The sequence below is a fragment of the Papio anubis genome, chromosome 1, assembly GCF_008728515.1.
Source record: "Papio anubis isolate 15944 chromosome 1, Panubis1.0, whole genome shotgun sequence".
In the NCBI taxonomy this organism is placed as follows: Eukaryota; Metazoa; Chordata; class Mammalia; order Primates; family Cercopithecidae; genus Papio; species Papio anubis.
In genome coordinates, this window is record NC_044976.1 from 74,247,570 (window position 1) to 74,271,840 (window position 24,271).

At 35.2% G+C, this 24,271-nt stretch overlaps 1 protein-coding gene across 1 annotated transcript in view; it reads left to right on the forward strand.

Annotated features, from left to right (window-relative positions):
- Positions 1 to 23,113, forward strand: part of MSH4 (mutS homolog 4) — a 121,178-nt gene extending 98,065 nt beyond the window's left edge. Inside the window, exons 17-20 of the mRNA XM_017962610.3 lie at positions 773 to 901; positions 7,893 to 8,067; positions 9,597 to 9,685; positions 22,574 to 23,113. Coding sequence (XP_017818099.2) covers positions 773 to 901; positions 7,893 to 8,067; positions 9,597 to 9,685; positions 22,574 to 22,768 — 588 coding nt within the window. The 3' untranslated portion in view covers positions 22,769 to 23,113. The remainder of the gene's footprint in view (positions 1 to 772; positions 902 to 7,892; positions 8,068 to 9,596; positions 9,686 to 22,573) is intronic.
- Positions 23,114 to 24,271: the final 1,158 nt, after the last annotated feature.

Sequence of the window (24,271 nt, forward strand, 5' to 3'; positions counted from 1 at the left end):
GTGGTGACTAAAGTTATCATTTGTCCCACAATTTATGTAATTATTTATTGTGTATTGAATATCTATAACAGATTGTAGCAATATATCAGGCACTTAAGGTATATTTTTAAATCGTCCTAGCCCTCAAAAAGCTTAGTGTCATAGAAAGGTAAAATGTCCATCAAAGTTACTATTGTGTCATAATATAAGAAAGGTAAAATTCTATTTTTGAGAAAGAGGTTAATAATCTTCAGTGGAAAAGAGCACTTCTGTCAATTTGAGTCTTGGTCTCCATTGGTCATGGATTTAAACTGATTTGTTAAACCAAGAATCAAGACTTAGGTGTTTTTTCTTAAATTTTTCTTTACTTCATCTTTACAGGACATAGAGTAATACTTAAATAAATTTGAGAGATGGTTTTGGATATTTTATAGCAGTAATTGATTAGTCATTTGTGGAGAAGAAAATGACCTTCTTTGTGCTTAGTTTAAACATTTAATTTATTGCTTTTTTTCACTGTATCTAAAGCATCAATATTTTAGATAATCATTATTTACTCTATGTTGTCTCATATACATATGCATATGTGTATGTATACATCAGCTATTCTGGAATTATTAGTCATGAGATTTTTAGAAAGGAAAACAATGTATTATTTTCTGCTCAGCAGGACGTCTCTATAAAGATACATTTCAGATGAACTTATAAAGAGACTGCGTTTCTCCTCATTTTTTCCTGTGATATTGACAGCTGTTTGGTTACAATGAATAAATATTAAAATTATATATTTCAGATAGCATATATTCTACATAATGCTAATGACAAATCGCTCATACTAATTGATGAACTTGGCAGAGGTACTAATACAGAAGAAGGTATTGGCATTTGTTATGCTGTTTGTGAATATCTACTGAGCTTAAAGGTATTCTTTTATTTTAAGTATGTTAACTTTGAGTCCTTTTATGTATCCTTTTATTATTATTGAATTTTACGGACACCCACAAGTAGCTTTTAAAACAATTTAGATAGTAAACACATATCATAGCGTTTATATTTTTGTTCCTTCATTTCCAATGAAAGTGGGAATCATTAGTTTGATAGCCATGATATAGATAAGGAAAAGATGAAATTGAGAAATTCAAATAATGTGAAATTAGTCAGTTGGCTTTAATTTCATCAAGTTAAGTAGCAAAATATGAAGGTCTTTCAGTAATTGTCTCCATGTGCAATAATGTTGACTATGATGTTACAACAGGAAGGAAAGCACTAGGCAACTCAGGTAACTTTACAGAAAATCTATTTTACCTACCTAAAATTTTATTCCTTTAAAGAAAGTAGTTTTTCACATATCAACTATGTAGAACATGGATTTTTACTCTATTAAATTAATTTACAAAATATCTTTTTAAATGATCGCTCACAATATATACAGATATGAACAAAACTTAAATAAAAATACTTTTTCTTATTTAAGATACCTTAAAATATCCCTAAGATGAAGTTATTTACCTTAAATGAAAGTCCATGATGATTTATTTATTTTTATTTTATTTATTTATTTTTTGAGATAGGGTCTCACTTTGTTGCCCATGCTGGAGTGCAGTGGCACAATCTTGACTCACTGCAACTTCCACCTTTCAGGCTCAAGCGATCCTCCTGCCTCAGCCTCCTGAGTAGCTGGGACTATAGCCATGCACCACCACGCTTAGCTAATTTTTGTATTTTAGCAGTGACGGGGTTTCACCATGTTACCCAGGCTGGTCTTGAATTCCTGGACTCAAGTGATCCACTCACTTCAGCCTCTCAAAGTGCTGTGATTGCAGGCTGAGCCATCATGCCCGGCTCATAATGATTTATTATATAGAATGAGAAAAATCTATTTTATACTTAAGGGTATGTGATAAATCAAAAGTAATGTTAATAAATAACATTAGTCTTTGTAATTTTGAATGTGTCAGTTACAATTTCTCATATAAATAAGGTGCATGTCTTACTTAAGATTAAAAGCTAATTAGTGCCTCTGATGATTAATTTTACATGTCAGTTTGACTGGGCCACAGAGTGCCCAGATGTTTGGTCAAACATTGTTCTGGCTGAGTCTGTGAGGGTGTTTCTGGATGAGATTAGAATTGGTAGACTGAGTAAAGCAGATTGCCCTCCCTAATATGGGTGGGTTCCACTCAATAAATGCAAGCCTGAATAGAACAAAAAGCCTTCCAAAGAGTCAGAGGAAATTCCTCCTTCCTGGCTGCCTGCAATATGGAAGGCAGCCTTCTTTACTACCTTCAGACTCAAACTGAAACATTGGCTTTTTCTGGGTCTGGAACCTGCCAGCTTTGGACTGGAGTTGTACCATTGGCTCTCCTGGACCTATAGCTAGTCCATTTTAGACCTTGGTACTTGTTAGCCTTCATAAATCACGTGAGCCAGTTTCTCTCTCTCTCTCTCTCTCTCTCTCTCTTTCTCTCTCGCCTGCCCTGCCCCCCTCTCTATTGGTTCTCTTTCTCTGGAGAACCTTAATACAAATCTTGGTTCTGATATGATCTGACAATAGTGGTAAGTAAAATATCACTATCATATACTCTTAATCAACTGCTTGTAAGCAGCAGAGATCCAGGTGATTGTATATATGATACTTCTAAACATTTTTGGCAAACTAATGAACATAATGAAATTGGCTGGTTGCTCCTAGTGTCATTAGACAAAATTGGGAAAGCAAAGGATGAACTCAAGGATTCAAATTGCCAGCTTAGGCTCCCACCTGAGGGACTTCCAGGCACCGCCCATCACATACCTGGTGAGGGCCTGCCTGTCACTACCTGGAAGAACCAGGCATCACATGTGTCCCTAGATCACAGCAGGGGGACTGTAAGAAGGGCAGGGTTTCTTAACCTGGGATCCATGTATCCCCAGGGCTGCATGAATCTGAAAACTTGAGTTCAGGAGCCTCAACTTAGATGGGAAAAAAAGCCTCTTTATGGTCACTAACCTCTACTCAAAATTGAGCCTTTTCTCCCAGGTGAATGCAGGCAAGGAAGCACACCAGGGTTAGCAGTAACGGTGCTTTCCCTAACTAGTTCTGTGACAGTGGCTGTAGACACCAGGAAATGTGCATCACCTCCTCACTGCTTCCAAAAGCAGGACTTAATTAGCCTTGCTGCTATTTAATGCATTATTTAATGTGTTAACTTAGAAGCATGTGTGTTACTTATCTTTTTAACTAAAAAATTTTAAATAACAAAAAAGCACCAAATTGCCAGCTCATTGCTGCATAAATGACTTAAAAGCACCTAAATGTGCCCTGAAGGAAATTTTTATCTCCTATAGTCACCAGGTTGAGATTGCTGAAAATCAAACTCAGAATCTCATCCTGTCCCAGAATTACAACACAGGTTGAATTCCCAACTTTATAGGGTATCTACTGTTAAAGTGAGGGCATTAGTTGAGAAGGAATGGGAGACTACCAGTTGGAATAGGAATGTGTAGGGAGACACTGATGAAGCTGGGGACATTTAGGCCCTAAATTCTGATGAATCATCTTTGCCAGTAGAAGAAACCACTTCACTCCATCTGAAGGGATTAACCTAGCATTACCTGAGGAAACTGTAATGGCATCCCAAGCAATGCTGAGTCTCCTCAAGACCCACTTCCACCACATTTCTTTGCTTCTAGACCTATAACTAGATCTCTAAAGGTGAGGTAAAAATGTGACTATACAGAAGTACATTATACTCTGAAAGAACTACTTGAATTTTCTACTTTATACAGACAGAAATCCAGGAAACATGCATGGGAATGTATTCTAAGGCTCTGGGATAAGGGTTGGATTAGGCCGAAGTTATTGATATGGGCTTACTAAGCCAGGTATGCATTTAATGTTGCAACTCAAAGAGCTGGAAAGGGATCTAACAGTTTGACTGATTGGCTGAAAAACAGATCAAAAGGTGGCCCACCATGAATGAGTTGCCTTGGTTTAATGTAGAGGAAGGGATTCAAAGCTTAGGGAGGTTGGAATGTTAGAGTGGGTTTGTCATTTAAGATCACTTACCCATCCTGGGAGAGTCCAGATGACATACCCTTTACCATGAGTATGAGAAATAAGTTTGTGAGAGGAGCCCTGGCAGCCTTGAAGAACTCTGTTATCACTCTTCTATGTAGGACAGACCTTATGGCCCACCGTAAGGCCTTCACTGCAGGCACTTAATTGGAAAACCCAAATGCAATAGGAATAATTGGATCCCAGGGTGGTAGGGGCCAAGTTGTGACACTCAGCCACCAAAGACAAGGTGGATAAGTTACTGTAATGGGAAGCAGAGTTAAAGCAGCAATCAGAATAATCTGACTTACACAGACCTATGGCATTGGATAGGAGTGCTACTAAATTCAGACTTGATCTGAATAAGCTTAAAAGTTCTAGGTTGAGGTTTCATGCATGAGATCAGCAACAGGAGCCTGCAGTCACCAAGACTGACCTGGATGTAGCCATTACTGCGTGCCCAGTCTGCTGGCAGCAGAAACCAACGTTGAGTCCCTATTATGGCACCATTCCCTGGTAGCAGGTTGATTACACTAGACCACCTCCATTATATTCATATTGGAATAGCCACTTATTCTGGACATCAGTTTGCCTTCTGTATGTGTAATGCTTCTGCCAAAACTAACATCCATGGACTTAAAGAATATCTTATCTGCCATTATGGTATTCCACACAGCATTTCTTCTGACCAAGGAGCTTACTTCACAGCAAATGCAGTGCTGCAAAGGGCCTGTGCTCGTGGAATTCACTGTTTTGACTGTGTTCAACAACCATCTTGAAGTAGTTGGTTTGATAGACTGGTGGACTAGTCTTTTAAGGACTCAATTACAACACCAACTAAGTGGCAGTACCTTTCAGGACTAGGGAAAGGTTTTCCAGAAGGCTGTATATGCTTTGAATCAGCTTCCAATATATGATGCTGTTTCTCCCATTGCCAGGATTCATGGGTCCAGGAATCAAGAATTGGAAATGGAAGTAGCATCACTCACCATTACCCCTAGTAACTCAAGGGCAAAATATCTGCTTCCAGTTTCTATAACCTTGCTCTGATAACATAGAGGTCTTAATTCCAAAAGGAGTATGCTTCCACGAAGAGACATAGCAATAACTTTTTGACCTGGAAGTTAAGACTCCTGCCCACCCACTTTGACTGTCTTATGCCTCTAAATCAGCTGGCAAAGAAGGGAGTTACTGTGCTGGCTGAAGTGATTGATCCTGATTAGCAAAGGGAAATTGGACTACTACTCCACAATGCAATAAAGAAAGAATATGTCTGGAATACAGAAGATTCCTTAGGGTATCTCAGTTCTGTCACGCTCTGTGTTAAAGGTCAGTGGAAAACTACAACCCAATCCAGGCAGGACTATGAATGGCCAAGACCTTTCAGGAATGAAGATTTGATTTACCCCACTAGTTAAAGAGCTCTGACTAGCTAGGGCTTGTTGAAGGCAAAGGAAATACAGAAGAGGTAGTAAAAGGAAAAGGTAGTTGTAATTACCAACTACAACTCTCTTACCAGTTACAGAAATAAGGACTGTCTGTAATTGTCATGATTATTTCCACCTTATTTTGTGTGATGTTTTGGTGTATATATACACATATATTGAACAAATATTTTCTTTCTTCTCTTATTCTCTTATAATGTAACATAAGATGCATTGACTTCACATCATATTATTTAAGTATTGCCAATTTCACATTATAGTATTCAAGTTATGAGATATCAAGAAGACCGAACATCACTCAAGGACGTTACCTCCTTTTCTGGAAAAGGGATTAGTGCTTTCTCAGTTATACTGAGGACAGTTGTATCATATTAGAGGGAAGTATGATCTAATTATTGTCTTCATTTGTAGATTAAGTGTGGTATAAGGAGATACCTATGGATGCCAAGTTTTCAAACGGTGGATTTGTGATGGATAGTTTTATGTGTCAACTTGGCAAGGTCATGGGGTGCCCAGACATTTGGTCAAACATTCTGGGTTTATCTGTAGGGGTGTTTCTGGATGAGATTGGTAGACTGAATTAAGCATATTGCCTTCCCTAGGGTGGATGGGTCCCATCCAATAAATTGAAAGCCTGAATGGAAGAAAATGACTGATCCTTCTAAGAATAAGAGAGAACTGACTGCCTTCAGTCTGAAATACTGGTTCTTTCCAGGCTTCAGACTCAAACTGCAACATTGGCTCTTTCTGAGTCTAGAGCTTGCGGGCATTTGGACTGGAGTTATACCATCAACTCTCTTGGGTCTCCAGCTTGCTGACTGCAGATTTTTGATCTTGCCAGCCTCCATAATTGCATGAGCCAATTCCTTATAATAAATCTCTTTACACACATACCACACACACACACACACACACACACACACATATCCTATTGGTCTCTTTCTCTGGAGAACCCCATCTAATACAGTATCTGTTTTCTTTTTTTCTTTTTTTTTTTTTTGAGATGGAGTTTTACTCTTGTTGCCCAGGCTGGGGTGCAGTGGCGTGATCTCAGCTCACTGCAGCTTCTGCCTCCCATGTTCAAGCATACAGTATCGTTTTCAAAGTATTCTACAATAGTTTAAAATAGTGCTTTTAGTATTACTTTACAATATTATTTTCTAATGTAAATAATTTAATAAAAATATAATATTGCTACTTACTTTTAAATTTAATTATTATCTTCTAACACAGTATCCTTAGTGCCTAGCACAATCCTTGCAATGTATAGGGTCTGAATAATTATTTGCTAAATTGAATTACCCTGAAGTAGAGTTTAAAAAGTTACTCTAATAGATTGGTTTGGCACATAACTTTTAAGGACATTATTGTTATTGAATATAGTCTCTACCTTTTAAATAGCTTGCTATGTTCTATTTTCCTGTAGCTTTATAAATTTGGTATTGTTTTATACTCCTTTTGATTTGTTGAGTAGATATTTAAGAATTTTCATTTTTATGTCATATACAAAATTATTCCTTCCCTTGCTTTTCACCTTCCATAGTTGATAGCCATTTTGCCAATCAATTATTTTTACTGTCTTAATATTTAAATTTCCACTGACTACCTACCTAATTGGTCACTGATAATGTCTTAAAACATAACCAGTTATTCAGATCTCTATCTGCCTTAGTAAATTCTGGGCTGGAAATCTTGTGCTAGCTGTAAATCACTTGAACCACTTTCATCAAAATCACATAAAGTACTTATGGAAAATGTCATTTCCTGGGGTCCCACATTAGAACTATTGATTGAGAATTTTTCAGGGGATATGTACCAAGAATTTGCATCTTTAACAGGCTCTCTAAGGGATTACTAATGTTTGAGAGCCGTTATCTTAATCGGTGCTCCCAATCTTTCTTTTTCCTCTACCAGTACTAAACACAATGAAATCTAAAAACTAGAAACTTTTGGAATTTCACATACCTAAAACAATCTCTTGATTCCACTGCCAAAACCTACTTACAACTAGGGAGGCAACTTTTATAGTGAAGTTTTTTAAAAATTGAGGAAAATATTATTTTTTTGCATGTGAGTTACCTTCCTAATAAATGATTGCCTCAATTCATAGCTTTGTTTCTGGTAAACTTCATCTTTTCAATATCTTCAGATGTATTTCTTAGAATTTTATTTTCAGTTTTGTTCTCTTTCCCATAATGTGGCACACATGTCTGTGTACAAACATAATAAACATATCGTCTTCATTTAATATAAACTCTCAAAACATTTTAAAATAGATTGATGATATTAGCCTCCAAATTATTAGTTTTATTCCTACATCTCTGCCAAGCTACTTAGAAAATTAAACTAAAATTTTATGTTCACATAGTTAAAATAGAATTTTCCAGTTAATTTTTAAAGTACTAATATTCACCATCTGTTATATATTCCAGGCATTTACATTGTTTGCTACACATTTCCTGGAACTGTGCCATATTGATGCCCTCTATCTTAATGTAGAAAACATGCATTTTGAAGTTCAACATGTAAAGAATACCTCAAGAAATAAAGAAGCAATTTTGTATACCTACAAACTTTCTAAGGGACTCACAGAAGAGAAAAATTATGGTACTGCATATAGAAATTATACCTGTACATTCAAATATTATATATTCTCCTAAGACAAACTTTCATCTCTTCTTTACTTGGCTGTCAATCTAAGCAAATTTTCTCATTCTTTAGAGTGCTTATATTCTCTTAGATTGTATTTTCTATGTCAAATTCATTATATCTATATCTAGATATAGATATATAAATCTTTTTAAATTTTTATGAGCCAGTAACTATGTAAAAATACAGTGACAACTGAAAACCCTAGAAGTATTAGTTTCCTTAGAAAATGTAATTTAGCTTATATTTGCAAGTTATATAATGAATTGAAAATTATATATTTTCTACACAATCTTTCAGTAGCAGGGTCCTTCCTCTGTTTTCTTCAGGTTCTGGGTACTTGAAAATTAAATCTAAAATCTTAAAAGGGTATGTATTACTAAACCATATATATATATATTTTTTTTTGAGACAGAGTCTCGCTCTGTCGCCCAGGCTGGAATGCAGTGGTGCTATCTCTGCTCGCTGCAACCTCCACCCACTGGGCTCAAGTGATTCTTCTGCCTCAGCCTCCTGAGTAGCTGGGACTACAGGCATGCACCACCATGCCCAGCTAGATATTCTTAAACCTGGTTAGATACTTTCTATTTGAATCAATAACTCTCACAGATTCAGAGAATTTTCAATTGGTCTGTACATATAAGTTTCAAAAATTATTTTAGCTATGGATATGACCCTTTGAGGGAAAAAAACCATCTTTGTTTTGCTATTTGAAATGGGAAATCAACTGGATAACTTATTTGTATCAGATGTTTAAAATTTATAAGTCTCAATTTCATAATCTATGACATGGGAATAATTTTTAATATATGTAGAGTTGCAAAGATTCAATGAATTATCAAATATGAGCTGTGTGGCACAGTGCTTAGCAATTACTAACGTCTCAATAAATTTTGATGTTGCTTCTATCTCTAAAGCATTAAATACAGTAAGCTACTGGCATACAGTAGAAAGCCTGTATGGCATTTATACAATAAAATTAAGCTCTGAAAACATGAGAATTATAATTAATACTTTGAATTTTCATATAAATTACTCACCTACTGTTATATCTTCTGAGAAATTCCTGTCTCATTGATTTAGGTGGGTGAATGTTTAGCTGTAGTGTTATCTCTGTGACTAGCTATTATCTTCCCCTGGAAAACTCATATGCCTTTTGAAATTCTGTTAACCAACTATATTTGCAATTGGAATTTCAGTATTATTATTTTCTAACTACTTCTTTTGTTCCTGATATCTGAGCTATATTGAGAGGTAACTGATGTTCTAATTTGCCTTATGTATCTTGGATAAGTAATTAAATCTAATAATTGGTAAGTTGTCATCCAGAATTTTAGAAAGCTTAATTCTGAGAATTATTGAGTAGTTCGGAAATGCCTCTAGAAGGGAAGTTTAAATCTGTGAATAAAAGATTAATACTAGTTAAAACAAGCATAAAAATGCCAGCAGTAATAATATTGAAGTCAATTTAAAACAAACAATTCTAGGATTAAAAGCTGCAGAGGTGTCATCACTTCCACCATCAATTGTCTTGGATGCCAAGGAAATCACAACTCAAATTACGAGGCAAATTTTGGTAAGAAACTTTGTTCTTATTTGTTCTTCAAATTAAAAAAATACTTTTAGTGTAGATTTTTATTATGACCTTTGATCTAAATATATAATAATTAATATAATAATTAAAATATTAAAAATTAAAACCTAATTTCTAAACAAAGAAAATTATTGTTACTTCTTAAAACTCTTTTGGTTTGGTCTATTATAATCCTCACAGCAAATCAGCTAACAAGCTAGGAGATAAAAGTTAAACAGTCCAGTTTCTAAAATAATTGTTGCTATACTAACTTTATGATGAGAAAATAAATCTATTTTAAGTGGACATTGAAAACGAAAATCACTCTGCACAATATTTGTATAATTATATATTTTTTATAGTTTTCAAAGCTTTTCTACTCATATGTAAGCCTCATAACTCTTCATGAAGTAGTCAGGTCTTTATAGTAAAAGATTAAAAATGGGTTACTTCTACTCTTAATTTTACAGGTTCACAGAGGTTAAGTGATTTGTTAGGAAGCAGTAGGTTCAACACTAAACTCACATCTGTTGACTCGAAATTTGGAAAATTGTAGTTGGTTGCTTTATATAAGTGTTTTTGGTTTTTGGGTTTTGTTTGTTTGTTTGAGATGGAGTTTTGCTCTTGTCACCCAGGCTGGAGTGCAATGGCACGATCTCAGCTCACTGCAACCTCTGCCTCCTGGGTTTAAGCGATTCTCCTGTCTCAGTCTCCTGAGTAGCTGGGATTACAAGTGCCCACCATCACATCCAGCTAATTTTTTTTGTAGTTTTCATAGAGATGGGGGATTTCGCCATGTTGGCCAGGTTGGTCTCAAACTCCTAACCTCAGGTGATCCACCAACCTCGGCCTCCCAAAGTGCTGGGATTACAGGTGTGAGCAACCACACCCAGCTGCTTTATAGTGTTTTGAAAATGCAATGTGTTCAGTAAACTGACCTAGGTGCAGTGTGATATTTCCTTAATAACAATTTTCTATGTCCATCACTCTTTCTTAACCTGTCTTCCATTTTTAATTCCTCTCTCCTTTAAGTTCCTCTACTGTCTATGACCTCACTTGCCTAATTATCTATTTGAATCTCTTCGTCAGAAATTTTAACTGTGCTGTACTCTGAAGAAGCTCTTATTACCTAACTCTTTAGAGTTCTTCTTACCACATTTCATTTATGGGCCACCTCTCCACTAGCCTTCTAGTAGGCTTTGGTTCTTCTAATGAAGTTTGAAAAGTATTCAAAACAAGCTAATTTTATCCACTGCAAATTAATATATTCTGATTTTAGTTGAATATTTTACAGGCTAATTGTGATTTTTTTCTTTTTTTAATTGATACTTAATAGTTGTACATATTTTGGGGGTACATGTGATATTTTGATACTTGCATGCAATGTGTAATGATCAAATCAGGGTAGTTGGGATAGCCATCACCCCAAACATTTATCTTTAGTTCGTGTTGGAAACATCCCAATTCTTACCTTCTAGCTATTTTGAACTATACAACAAATATTAACTATAGTCACCCTACTGAACTATCGTACAGTAGACTTTATTTCTTCAATCTAACTGTATTTTTGTACTCATTAACTGACCTCTATTCATCTCTTTCCTCCTCCAAACCTTTCCTAACCTCTAGTAACCATCAATGAGCTCTTCATCTCCATGAGATCAACTCTTTTAGCTCAGGCATATAAGTGAGAACATGTGGTATTTGTCTTTCTGTGCCTGGTTTATTTCATTTAGCATAGTGATTCTTTATCCATGTTGCTACAGTTGCAAGGATTTCATTTCTTTTTTGGCTGAATAATATTCCATTGTGTATATGTACCACATTTTCTTTATCCATTCATCTGTTGATGGACACTTAGCTTGATCCATATCTTGGCTATTGTGAATAGTGCTGCAGCAAATGTGGGAATATAAACATCTCTTTGATATACTTATTTTCTTTCTTTTGGATAGATGCCCAGCAATAGGACTGCTGGATCATATGATAGTGCTATTTTTAGTTTTTTGAGGACCCTCCATACTATTTTTCATAGTGGCAATACTAATTTACATTCCCATCAACAGTGTATGCACATTCCCCTTTCTCTATCCTCACCAGCATTTGTTAATTGTCTGCCTTTTGGATAAAAGCCATTTTAACTAGGTGAGATGATATCTCATTGTGGTTTTAATATGTATTTCTTTAATGACTGATGATGTTGAACATTTTTTCATATACCTGTTGGCTATATGTTTGTTTTGTTTTTTAACCTCTTTTATTTCACTTATGTTGTTCCCTCTGCTAAGAATTTCATTCCTCTTCCTCCATCTACCTCATCCATATAATTTTTATTTAACATTTTTACCTAGCTCAGATGTGAACTTCCCCCAAGAAACTTCCCTAGGTTTTTTTCCAGTGGAGCAATGAACTCAGTTCTTCTTCTTAAGGGCCCCTTTTCACAACAACTATGATGTAGTTACAATAATATACCCACATTGCCTATTTTTTGTTTATTTTTATTTTACTTTATTTTAGATTGAGGGGGTACATGTGCTTGCTTGTTACATAGGTATATTGCATACTGATGGGAGTTGGGCTCCTAGTGTACCCAATAGCCAAATAGTTAGCATTGTACCCAATAGGTAGTTTTTAAACCTTGCCACCTCCCACCTTTCCCCTTTTTGTCCCCAGTGACAGTTATTTCCATCTGTGTACCCACTGTTTAGCTCTCACTTACAAGTGAGAACATGCAGTATTTGGTTTTCTGTTTCTGAGTTAGTTCATTTAGGATAATGGCCTCCAACTCCATCTATGTTGCTGTGAAGGACATGATTTCATTCTTGTTTATGGCTATATAGTGTTCCGTGGTTTTCTTTATGCAGTCAACTATTGATGGGTGTTTAAGTTGGTTTCATAACTTTGCTATTCTGAATAGTGCTGTGATGAACTGGGTACAGGTGTTATATATGTGTATATTTATATAGTTCTTTTAGTTCTTTGAGAAATCTCCATAAGGTTGAACTGATTTGCATTCCCACCACCTGTTGGTTATTTGTATGTCTTCTTTTGAGAAATGTCTATTCAGATGTTTTGCCAATTTTTTAATTGGGTTTATTTGGTGGGATTTTTTGCTATTGAGTTGAGTTCCTTAGATGTTTTGGTTATTATTTGTTTGTTATTATTTTGCTTATTTGGTTGTTGGAAGGAGAGCTTGAAAATATTTCCTCCCCTTCTGTAGGCTGTCTCTTCACTTTGTTAAGTTTTTTTGCTATGCAGAAGCTTTTTAACATAATGTAATTTTATGTCTATTTTTGCTTTTGTTGCCTGCACTTTTGAGGTTTTACCCAAAATGTCTTTGCCCACATTAATATCCTAAAGCATTTTCCAATGTTTTCTTCAAGTAGTTTCATAGTTTCAGGTCTTACATTTAAGTCTTTAATTCTTTTAGATTAGATTTTTATATTTGGTAAGAAATATGAGTCTGCCTTCATTCTTCTGTATATAGTTATCTATTTTTCCCAGCACTATTTATTGAAGAGACTGTCTTCTTGGTGTCTTGTTGAAAATGAGTTGACTGTAAATGCTTGGACTTATTTCTGGGTTCTCTATTATGTTCCATTTTTCAATGTGTCTGTTTTTATTCCAGGACTCTGCTGTTTTGGTTACTATGGCTTTATAGTATATTTTGAAGTCAGATAGTATGATGTTTCCAGGTCTTTCTTTTGGTTCAGGGTTGCTTTGACTATTTGAAGTATTTTGTGGTTCCATATAAATTTTAGGATTTTTTTCCACTTCTGTGAAGAATGTCTGTGTTACTTTGATAGGGATTGTATTGAATCTATAGATTACTTTGAATAGTGTTGGCATTTTAGCAGTATTTATTCTTCCAATCTGTGAACACATTTTAGCAATATTTATTCTTCGAATCCATAAATGGGATTTCTTTTTGTATTTTTTCAGTTTGTTCATTATTGACATATACAAATGTCACTGATTTTTATGTTTTTGGTGGAGTCTTTAGGGTTTTCTAAGTATAATATGTCATCTGCAAAAAGGATATTTTGACTTCTTCCTTTCCAGTTTGGATGCCCTTTGTTTCTTTTTCTTGCTTAATTGCTCTCGCTAGGACATCCAGTACTATGTTGAATAAAAGTGGTGAAAGTGGGTGTCCTTGTTTTGTTTCAGAAGTTAGAGGAAAGACTTTCAATTTTTACTTCCATAGTATGATTTTGTTGTGGGTTTGTAATGTATGTCCCTTATTATTTTGAGGTGTGTTCCTTCTACACCCAGTTTGTTGAGAGTTTTTGTCATAAAGGAATGTTGAATTTTATCAAATGCTTTTTCAGCATCTATTGAATTGATCATATGGTTTTTGTCCTTGATTCTGTTAATATGACATATCATATTTATTGATTTGCATATGTTATATCATTCTGGCATCCCTGGGATGAATTCCATGTAATCATGGTGAATGATCTTTTCAATATGTTGTTGTATTTGGTTTGCTAGTATTTTGTTGAGCTCTTCATTTATGTTTAGTAGGAATATTGGCATGTAGTTTTCTTTTTTTGTTGTTTCATAGTCTGATTTTGATATCAGGGTAATACTAACCTCATAGAATGAGTTTGGAAGTATTTCCTCCTCTGTAGTTAATTGAAATAATTTGAGTAGACTTGGTATTCATTCCTCTTTAAAAAATATCTGGTATAATTCAGCAGTGAAATCATCAGGTACTGGCTTTTCTTCTCTTTTTCTTCTTCTTTCTTTTTCTTTTCTTCTTCCTTCCTTTTTTTCTTTTACAGGATCTTGCTCTGTTGCCTAGACTGGAGTGTGGTGGTGCAATCCCAGCCCACTGCTTACTTGACCTCCTGGCTCAAGCAATCCTCTTACCTCAGCCTTCCAAATAGCTGAGACCACAGGTACACACCACCACATCTGGCTAATTTTTAATTTTTTTTCTTTTCTTTCTTTTTTTTTTTTTTTTTTTTTTTTGCAGAGGTGGGGGTCTCCTTATATTGTGCGGTTTTCTTTGATGGGAGATTTTTTATTATTACTTCAATGGCATTATTCATTATAGGTCTATTCTTGTTTTCTATTTCTTCATGCTTCAATCCTGGTAAGTTGTATGTCTCCAGGAATTTCTTTCTTTCTTTTAGGTTTTCCAATTTGTTGGCATATAGTTGTTTACAATAGTCTCTAATGATCCTTTGTACTTCTGTGGTATCAATTGTTATGTCTCCTTTTACATTTCTGATTTTATTTGGGTCTTCTCTCTTTTTAGTTGGTCTACCTAAAGATTTGTTTGTCTTTTGTATTTATTTTAGTTTCAACTTCATTTATTTCTGCTCTGATCTCTATTATTTCTTTTCTTCTACCAATTTTAGGTTTGGCTTGTTTTTGCTTTCCCAGCTTTGAGAAGTACCTCATTAGGCATTTTCTTTTTTTTTTTTTTTGGAAATGTTTCTACATTTTTGTTGTAGGTGTTTATTGCTATAAACATTTTTCTTAGCAATATGTTGCTGTATGTCATAGATTTTAGTATGTTGTGTATTTTTTTAAGAAGTTTAAAATTTTTCTTTTTAATATCTTTATTGACCCATTGATTGTTCAGGGGCATGTTATTTATTTTCCATGTGTTTATATAGTTTCCAAAAGTTCATTCTGTTATTGATTTCTAGTTTTATTCCATTGTGGAATAAAATATACTTCATATGATTTCAACATTTATGAATTTATTGACACTTGCTTTGTGGCCTAATGTATTGTTTATCCTGGAGAATGTTTCATGTGATGATGAGAAGAATTTGTATTCTGCAGCAGTTGGATGGAATGTTCTGCAAATGTCAATGAGGTCCAAGCAGTCTAGAGTGTAGTTTAACTTCAGTGCTTAATTGTTGATTTTCTGTTTGGATGATCTGGCCATTACTGAGAATGGAATGTTGAAGACTCGTACTAGTATTGTATTGCAGTCTATATCTCTCTGTATATCTATGAATTTTTGTTTTGTATATTTGGATGGTCCAGTGTTGGGTGAATATATATTTATAATTGTTATGTCTTCTTGCTGAATTGACCCCTTTATTATTATAGAATAACATTTTTTGTCTTTTTTTACAATCTTTGACTTGAAATCTGTCTTATCTGATATAAACATAGCTACTCCTGCTCCTTTTTGGTTTTTATTTATCTGGAATATCTTCTTCCATCCCTTTACTTTTAATCTAGTATGACTTTATAGGTGAAGTGAGTTTCTAGTTAGCAGCATATAGTTAGGTCTTTTTTTATTATTTTTATTTTTTTTTTCAGGCAGAGTTTTGCTCTGTCACCCAGGCTGGAGTACAGTGGCTTGATCTCAGTTCACTGCAACCTCCACCTCCCAGGTTCAAGCGGTTCTTCTGCCTCAGCCTCCCAAGTAGCTGGGAATTACAGGCACCTGCCTGTACACCCGGCTAATTTTTGTATTTCTAGTACAGTCAGGGTTTCACCATGTTTTCCACGCTGTTCTTGAACTCCTGTAGGTCTTGTTTTTTAAATCCATTTGTGTGTTTTAATTGGAGAATTTGGGACATTTACATTCAATACTATTACTGATAAAGACTTACAACTACCATTTTGTTACTTGTTATCTGGTGGTTTAGTAAGTGCTCTCTCTCTTTCTTCCTTTTTGATTAAGTAATTTTTTCTGGTAGTATATTTTAATTCATTGCTTTATATTTTTAATATATATATTATAGGTTTTAAATTTATGATTATCATGAGGCTTATAAAATATCTTATAGCTATAACACATTATTTTAAACAGATAACTACTTAGTTTTGACCATAGAGGGAAGAAAAGTAACAAACAATGGAAAAACTAAAACACTCTATACTTTAACTTCATTCCCTGACATTTTGATTTTTTCATGTCTCTGTTTACACCTTCTTATGTTGTCTATTTCTTTAAAGGTTTCTGTAGTTACCATTTTTATAAATGTATCTTTTTCTTTTTCTTTTTTTTTTTTTTTTGAGATGGAGTCTCACTCTGTCGCCCAGGCTGGAGTGCAGTGGCTCCATCTTGGCTCACTGCAAGCTCCGCCTCCTGGGTTAACACCATTTTCCTGCCTCAGCCTCCTGAGTAGCTGGGACTTCAGGTGCCTGCCACCACGCCAGGCTAATAAATATGTCTTATAGTCTTTATGTTAGAGATATGAGTAGATTACACATCACATTTATAGTATTAGAGTATTCTGAATTTAAGTACTTACATTTACCAGTGAGTTTCATACCTTCAAGTTTGTTTGTTTGTCTTTTGCATGTTAGCATTCTCTCCTTTCAGATTTAAGAGCTCTCTTTTAACATTTCTTATTATATGGGTCTAGTAATGATGCATTTCCTTAGCTTTTGTTTGTCTGGAAAAGACTTTTTCTCTCCTTCACGTTTGAAGGAAAGTTTTGCTAGGTATAGTATTCTCAGTTTGCAGCTCTTTTCCCCTCAACACTTTGAATCTCTTGTTCCACTCCCTCCTGATCTATATGGTTTTTATTGAGAGGTCTGTTGCCAGATGAATTGGACCTGCTTTATATGTTATTTGCTTCTTTTCTCTTGCTGCTTTTAGGATTCTCTTTGTCCTTGACTTTTGAGAGTTTGATTATTTTATCATTTGGGTTGTCTTATTTGGGATGAATATATTTGGTGTTCTGTGACCTCTTGTACCTGGATATTAACATTTTCTCTAGGTTTTCCATCATTATTATTTCTTTAAATAGGCATTCTACTCTTTGCTCTTTCTCAATTCTCTCTTGAACACCAGTGAATTTTAGATTTGTTTGTTCAAGGTATATGTGTGTGTGTGTGTGTGTGTGTGTGTGTGTGTATCTCTTTCAGGCTCTCTTCATTCCTTTCATTCTGTTTTTTGTTTTTGTTTGGTTTTTTTTCCCCCTCTGACTATATCTTGGCTTACTGCAACCTCCACTTCTTGGATTCAAGTTTTTCTTGTGCCTCAGCTACTCAAGTAGCTGGAATTACAGGCATGTGCTGCCATGCCTGGCTAATTTTTTAGTGAGAGAGGGTTTCACCATGTTGGCCAGGCTGGTCTCTAACTCCTAGGCTCAAGTGATCTGACTACCTCAGTCTCCCAAAGTGCTGGTATTATAGTCATGAGCCACCATGCCTGGCTCATCTCTCTGATTCTTTCTTCTGCGTGATCCATTTCTTTTTTGGAGAGCCTCTGTACTTTTTTTCAGTTCAACAAATGTATTTGTCAGTTCCAGGGTTTCAAATCTGTTTGCCATTTGATTTTTTTAAACTTTCATCTGTTTTTCTTTTTGTTGTTGTTGTTGTTTTCAGACAGAGTCTGGTTATGTCTCCCAGGCTGGAGTGCAGTGGTGCTATCTCAGCTCACTGCAACCTCCGCCTCCTGGGTTCAAGCAATTCTCCTGCCTCAGCCTCCTGTGTAGCTGGGATAACAGGCACACACCACCATGCCTGGCTAATTTTTCTATTTTTAGTAGAGATGGGGTTTCACCGTGTTGGCCAGGCTGGTCTCAAACTCCTGACCTCAAATGATTTGCCCACCTTGGCCTTCCAAAGTATTGGGATTACAGGTGTGAGCCAATGTGCCCGGCCAAACTTTAATCTCTTTATTAAATTTCTCTGATAAATTTATCAATTGTTTTTTCTGTGCTGTTTTGGAGTTCATTAATTTCCTTAAAACTGCTATTTTGAATTCTTGATCTGAGGGCTCACGTATCACCATCTCATCACGGTGTTGATCACCAGCTCCTTGCTTTGTTCATTTGGGGAGGTCGTAGTTTCCTGATTGCTGTTGTTCCTTGTGGACACATATCTATGTTTTTGCAATGAAGGATTAGTTTATCTTCATTATCTCACTTGTTGGACTTTCTAGGTTGTATGTTTGCTTGGAAGTTCTTTGCAATTGTCTGTGATTCCCCTTAATCTTAGATTGTTGCCTCCTTTTCAGCACTAGATGGCACCTTAAGCCCAGAATTTCCTCAGCTCTGGCAAATGTCTGCAGTACTGCCCATCTCAGATGGTAGCGTTCTTAGAGGGGATACCTCAGTTGTGTGGAAAGGCTGGCTAGGAGTTTATACCCGGATGACCTGTGGCATCTGCTTCCTCTAGCATGGTGCTGCTGAACAGCCACACTGATTTGGTGTCTCCTTTGACTGAAATGAAGAGTAGTTTTACAGGCTGGAGTTTCTAATTCCACTCCCCTCTTTGTCTCTAGCTGCCCTCAGGCAGTTTTCACTAGTAGTGCTTCCTGTGGGTTTAGGCAGGAATGATTTTTCTGCAAAGGAACCCAAGATGGTGGGGAAGCTGGCTATTCACCCCAATCTCACTTTTGCCAGAGTAGAACAAATGAGACTGGGAGGAATTTTCTGTGCATGATGCCTGGCAGATGGGGGCAGGGGCATTGCAGATAGAGAGCTTTCTTTCTTGTTATTGTCTGCTCAGAGTTTCTCACTTCTCTGTGTCCCAGTTATCATTTCAGCCTCAGATTTGGCTTCTCAGATGTTGCTGGTGTTAATCTGTGCTCCGGATATTTGCTTTTGATTCTCTGTGGGGAGAGCAAAGGCAGATTGCTTTTACTCTGCCATTTTGTTAATATCCAGAACTGTATTTTTTTCTTTTGTTTAATTATATACTTCAAGTTCTGGGATACACGTGCAGAACATACAGGTTTGCTGCACCCATCAACCCGTCATCTAGGTTTTAAGCCCTGCATGTGTTAGATATTTGTCCTAATGCTATCCCTCCCTTTACCCCCCATCCCCCAATAGGCCATGGTATGTGATGAGAATTGTATTTTTTTTTCTTCTTTTTATTATTTAGCTTCTTTTGCAATAACTCTTTTGAAACAGTTTCACTCTTCCTGAACTCTCAATCACCTCACTCTCTACAGATAATATGCCTCCTACTTTTTAACAAATTTGAGGTCATCTTCATGAGTTCTTGAACCTTCCCTTCTTCAAAATTTTGTTTTGAATATTTCTGTTTCTCTACCATCTCTCTTCCATCTTATCTCAGAGGAAGAGACTGACTTTCAGACAAAAGGTTAACTTTTCTACCATTTAAAAAAAATCTCCACTAAGGTATTACTTCTCAGTTTCCTTTATTCTCTTTTGCATCTTTAATATTTTAGTCACAGGCTTTTCCTTTCTCTATGAGTATGCTTAGATTTCTCCCTAAAATTCTGCCTGTTTACTTTTGAAACTATTATTTCATTTTCTTTTTACCAAATTTATCAAAAGTTTACTTCTTTCATTTCTCATGTTTACACCGAGTCTTATTGTCATCACTCTACATCAAGTTTTCTCTTAAATACCAATTTATTATAAAAACCTTTGTCCTTCTTTTCACTTCTGATCTTCCATGATCTCTCTATGGCACTTGACACTACCCTTGTTTTCTCTTTTCTTAATTCTGCCCTCTCTTGGCTATGTGGAATTATTCTCTCCTGGATGTTTTCATTCTCCTACCTGTTTGATTACTTCTTCTGTTCCTTCTTCACTAGTACTTTTTCTTTTCTTTTCTTTTCTTTTTTTTTTTTTTTGAAACAAGGTCTCACTGTATTGCCCAGGCTGGTTTTGAACAAACTTCTGGGCTCAAGCATTCCGCCCACCTCTTCCTCCCAAAGTGCTGGGATTACAGGCATGAACCACTGCACCCAGCCATCATCATTACTTTTTCTTATTCATCATCATTGCTTTTTCTTATTCCACTTACAAGTTTCTATTCCACTTAAAAGTTTTTATTCCACTTAAAACTTGCAAGTTTTTATTCCACTTAAAAGTTTCTAAGATTTTTGCCCTTGTTTCCTTTCTTTTTAAAATCTGCACTTGGTGATCTCATCTTTTCTCACAGCGTCCATCATCATTTCTGTTCAACTCTGAATCTATACATTTTTCTCCATATTTCCCCTTCATATCTTAATCTATGTTTAAAAGCCAAAGTTAAATTTATCATCTTCTAAAAAAAATTCTCTTATCTCTTCACCTTTAAGTCTCTCAGTGACCCACCAAAGTCATATATGGATCCTTCCTCTTAATCACCTGTCCTTAGGACTATGCAGTAAGTTCTCTCTCTTTTTCAATCTATTTTTTACACTTCTACCAGATTGTCTCCTAATGCATGGTTTTTATTATGTAGTTTGCCTACTCAGAAACTTTTAATGATTTCTTACGAAGTAAAGTTGAACTCCTTTGTCTAGTGTAAAAAGTCCTCTGTAATTCTCAAAATATATTTTAGAATTACCTGCATTAGAATTGCCTGAGATACGGGGTACCATACTAGATTGTCAAGGATCTCCTGTGGCTCAGGGATTTGCCTTCTTAACCAGTCTTTATGTGATTGTAAACCTTGTTGGCTTCTGCTTTATGATTTTCCTTTGTTTTCTACGCCAAGCTTACATTTATATCACTCAGTTTCACATAATCTACATTTCTGCAATTTCAATCTTGTAAATTAAATTGCTTGTCATTACTACATTGAATTACTTGCCATTTCATCATATTGACCTGATTGTGTACCATGCTTTCCAAGGTACCTGCTCTAACTGTTTCCTCTGTGGAATAACCTCTCATCTAAGCTCTTTTATCTATCAGGATTCATTCCAATACTCCATCCTATTCAAGCTTTTCTTGCCCTGAGCTGGAAGTGAGTTTCCCTTCCTCTGAGTATTTTGTGGCTGTTTTATGGGACTTTTTATAATTACCATAATCAGTTACTTATAAACAAGCCTTTTTTTTTTTAACCATTAAGACTGTAAGCTCCTTGAGTTCTGTTGTCATGTAAGGTTTACATTTTTGTATCCCCCATAGATATATAAACATAAGCTTAGAGGCCTGGAACGTAGATGATAGTAGATATTCAATAACTTTTTTAAAACAATAGACTGATTGGTAGCTGATCAGTGTACCAAATAGATAGATGGGTGAATATATGATAATCTTATTCTACCTCATAAAATCTTACTCATTTTTCCTATAGTGAAAAGTAAAAAAAAATCTGGAGTTGCTTGCTATTATGAGTTGAAGGGATTATATTTCAGGGAAACTCGCTAAGAGTTAAGATTAAAAAGTTAAGTTTAAAAATGCTGATTCCTCTATCTAGTTCAGGCAAAGAGGTGAAATGAGAATGTTCTAGGTATATTTGCAGTCCCGAAGTTCAATTTAAGACCAAGTATCTAAAGAACTTCTACATTCCTGTTTTAAATATTATTTCTTGGGTATCCTGAAGTTTAGTTTATTAAAAATTAAGGCATAATTTTAAATAGCTATTCATATTATTTATTTTTAAAATGTAATGTACCCCTCAGGCAGTATTTTATCTTAGGCTCCAGCAGTTTCTATATATGTACTCTCTTTAGGGGCAAGCAATTTTCTGATGACTCATTCTGTGTGCCAGTTTATCTGTTGGGGAATTAAAGTAAGGAGATATCAGAATAGTACTCTTTGGCATCGTTTAAAAGTAGCAATGAGCAATGCTGTTCTCCCACACCTTTTTAATGAGAAAGTGTTTGTAGAACCTATCTCTGGTGGATTTTCTATTACTTTTTGGTATTATGTTGAGAAATCTGACCTATTTAGCAGAACTTTTTTTCATTGACAAGTAATTTTCAAGAACATAAGATCTGTGATAAAGTAGCAGATACTCAGAAGAAATTATATTCTTTCAAATACAATATCTCTTTTATTTCTTCTTGTATATTCTTTCCTTGTTGGAGGAAACTGATTTATTCAAAGGAATTAGTTAACCCTTGAGTTCCATATGTCTATGGAAGGAGATAGAATATTGCCAACATGCAGTTTAAATAAAAATTATGATATTCATATATATATACACACACACACACATACATATATATATATATATATATATATATTTTTTTTTTTTTTTCAATGACAGCAAAACCAAAGGAGCACCCCTGAGATGGAAAGACAGAGAGCTGTGTACCATCTAGCCACTAGGCTTGTTCAAACTGCTCGAAACTCTCAATTGGATCCAGACAGTTTACGAATATATTTAAGTAACCTCAAGAAGAAGTACAAGGAAGATTTTCCCAAGACTGAACAAGTTCCAGGAAAGACTGAAGAATCATAACAATTCTAATGTAATAATATATCTTAATTCAAGGAACCTAGAATTTATTTTTCTTCTCAGATATAAGGAAAATAATATTTTCCAAATTTCATATTTTAACTGAAAATGACATCATATTAACGGCACAATTGTCATCTATATATTCTACATGAAAAATATTTATTGTAACTTAAATGAGAACTACTTAAAGGAATGGTTTTTATGTTAGGAAAAAATACAATATACCACTTTTTTCTCACAAAAATTCACATTAGTAAGACCTAAGTTTATTTATACTTACAAGTTATAATTTAAAATATTATTGTAAATACCCTAGTTTAATAAACACCTTTATTTTTAGGTCTGGAAACTTTTTTGAGCTTTTCTTTTACATTCTATTCTGAAGTAATAATGCCCTATAACTCAACAGTTTATTAATTAGTACCCCCACATTCCAACACTGGAGGGTTCTGAAGTTCATCAGAGTAATTTTGGAATCACTCTGCTAAGTGAGTAATCTCAGCATAAAGGCCTAACATAGACAAGTTATTCTTTTCTTGGGCAACTAAGTGTCTGGAATTCAAGGTATACATTTGAATTATTTATTTAGTAAGCTACAGTATTCATAGTAATTTGACCCCCCCAATATTATTCGCAGACCACTTAGGGCCATATTTTATTCTGTAACAATTAATATTAATGTTTGTTGACTTTATTAAACTCTCAGCATTCTAAGTAACTATTAGTAGTCAAGTATATCAAAAAAGTTGTAATTTAAATGATACACATATTATTTTGGAAAAGTAAATGTAAATTATTGTTTGTTTTACATTCAATTCAATATATATTAAATGTCTTGTTAGATTACTTATATTCCCTATTGTCATGTTTTAGAGAAACTATCACAATATATTTGACTATTAGCTATGTTTTAATTCACAACCTCTGAAATGAATTCTATTTTGTGTGGTCATTTCTTTTTGTTTATTTTTTTTTTCTTTTTGAGACAGAGTCTCACTCTTGTCCCCCAGACTGGAGTGCAATGGTGCGATCTCGACTCACTGCAACCTCCACTTCCCTGCTTCAAGCGATTCTATTGCATTAGTCTCCTGAGTATCTGGGACTACAGGCACTGACCACCATGACTGGCTTATTTTTGTATTTTTTGGTAGATACGAGGTTTCATAATGTTGGCCAGGCTAGTCTCGAACTCCTGACCTCAGGTGATCCATCTGCCTCGGCCTCCCAAAGTACTGGGATTACAGATGTGAGCCACTGCGCCTGGCCTTGTGTGTTCATTTCTTTTTTTTTTTTTTTTTTTTTTTTTTTTTTTTTTTTTGAGACGGAGTCTCGCTCTGTCACCCAAGCTGGAGTGCAGCGGCCGGATCTTGGCTCACTGCAAGCTCCGCCTGCCGGGTTCACGCCATTCTCCTGCCTCAGCCTCCCCAGTAGCTGGGACTACAAGTGCCCGCCACCTCGCCCGGCTAGTTCTTTTGTATTTTTTTAGTAGAGACGGGGTTTCAC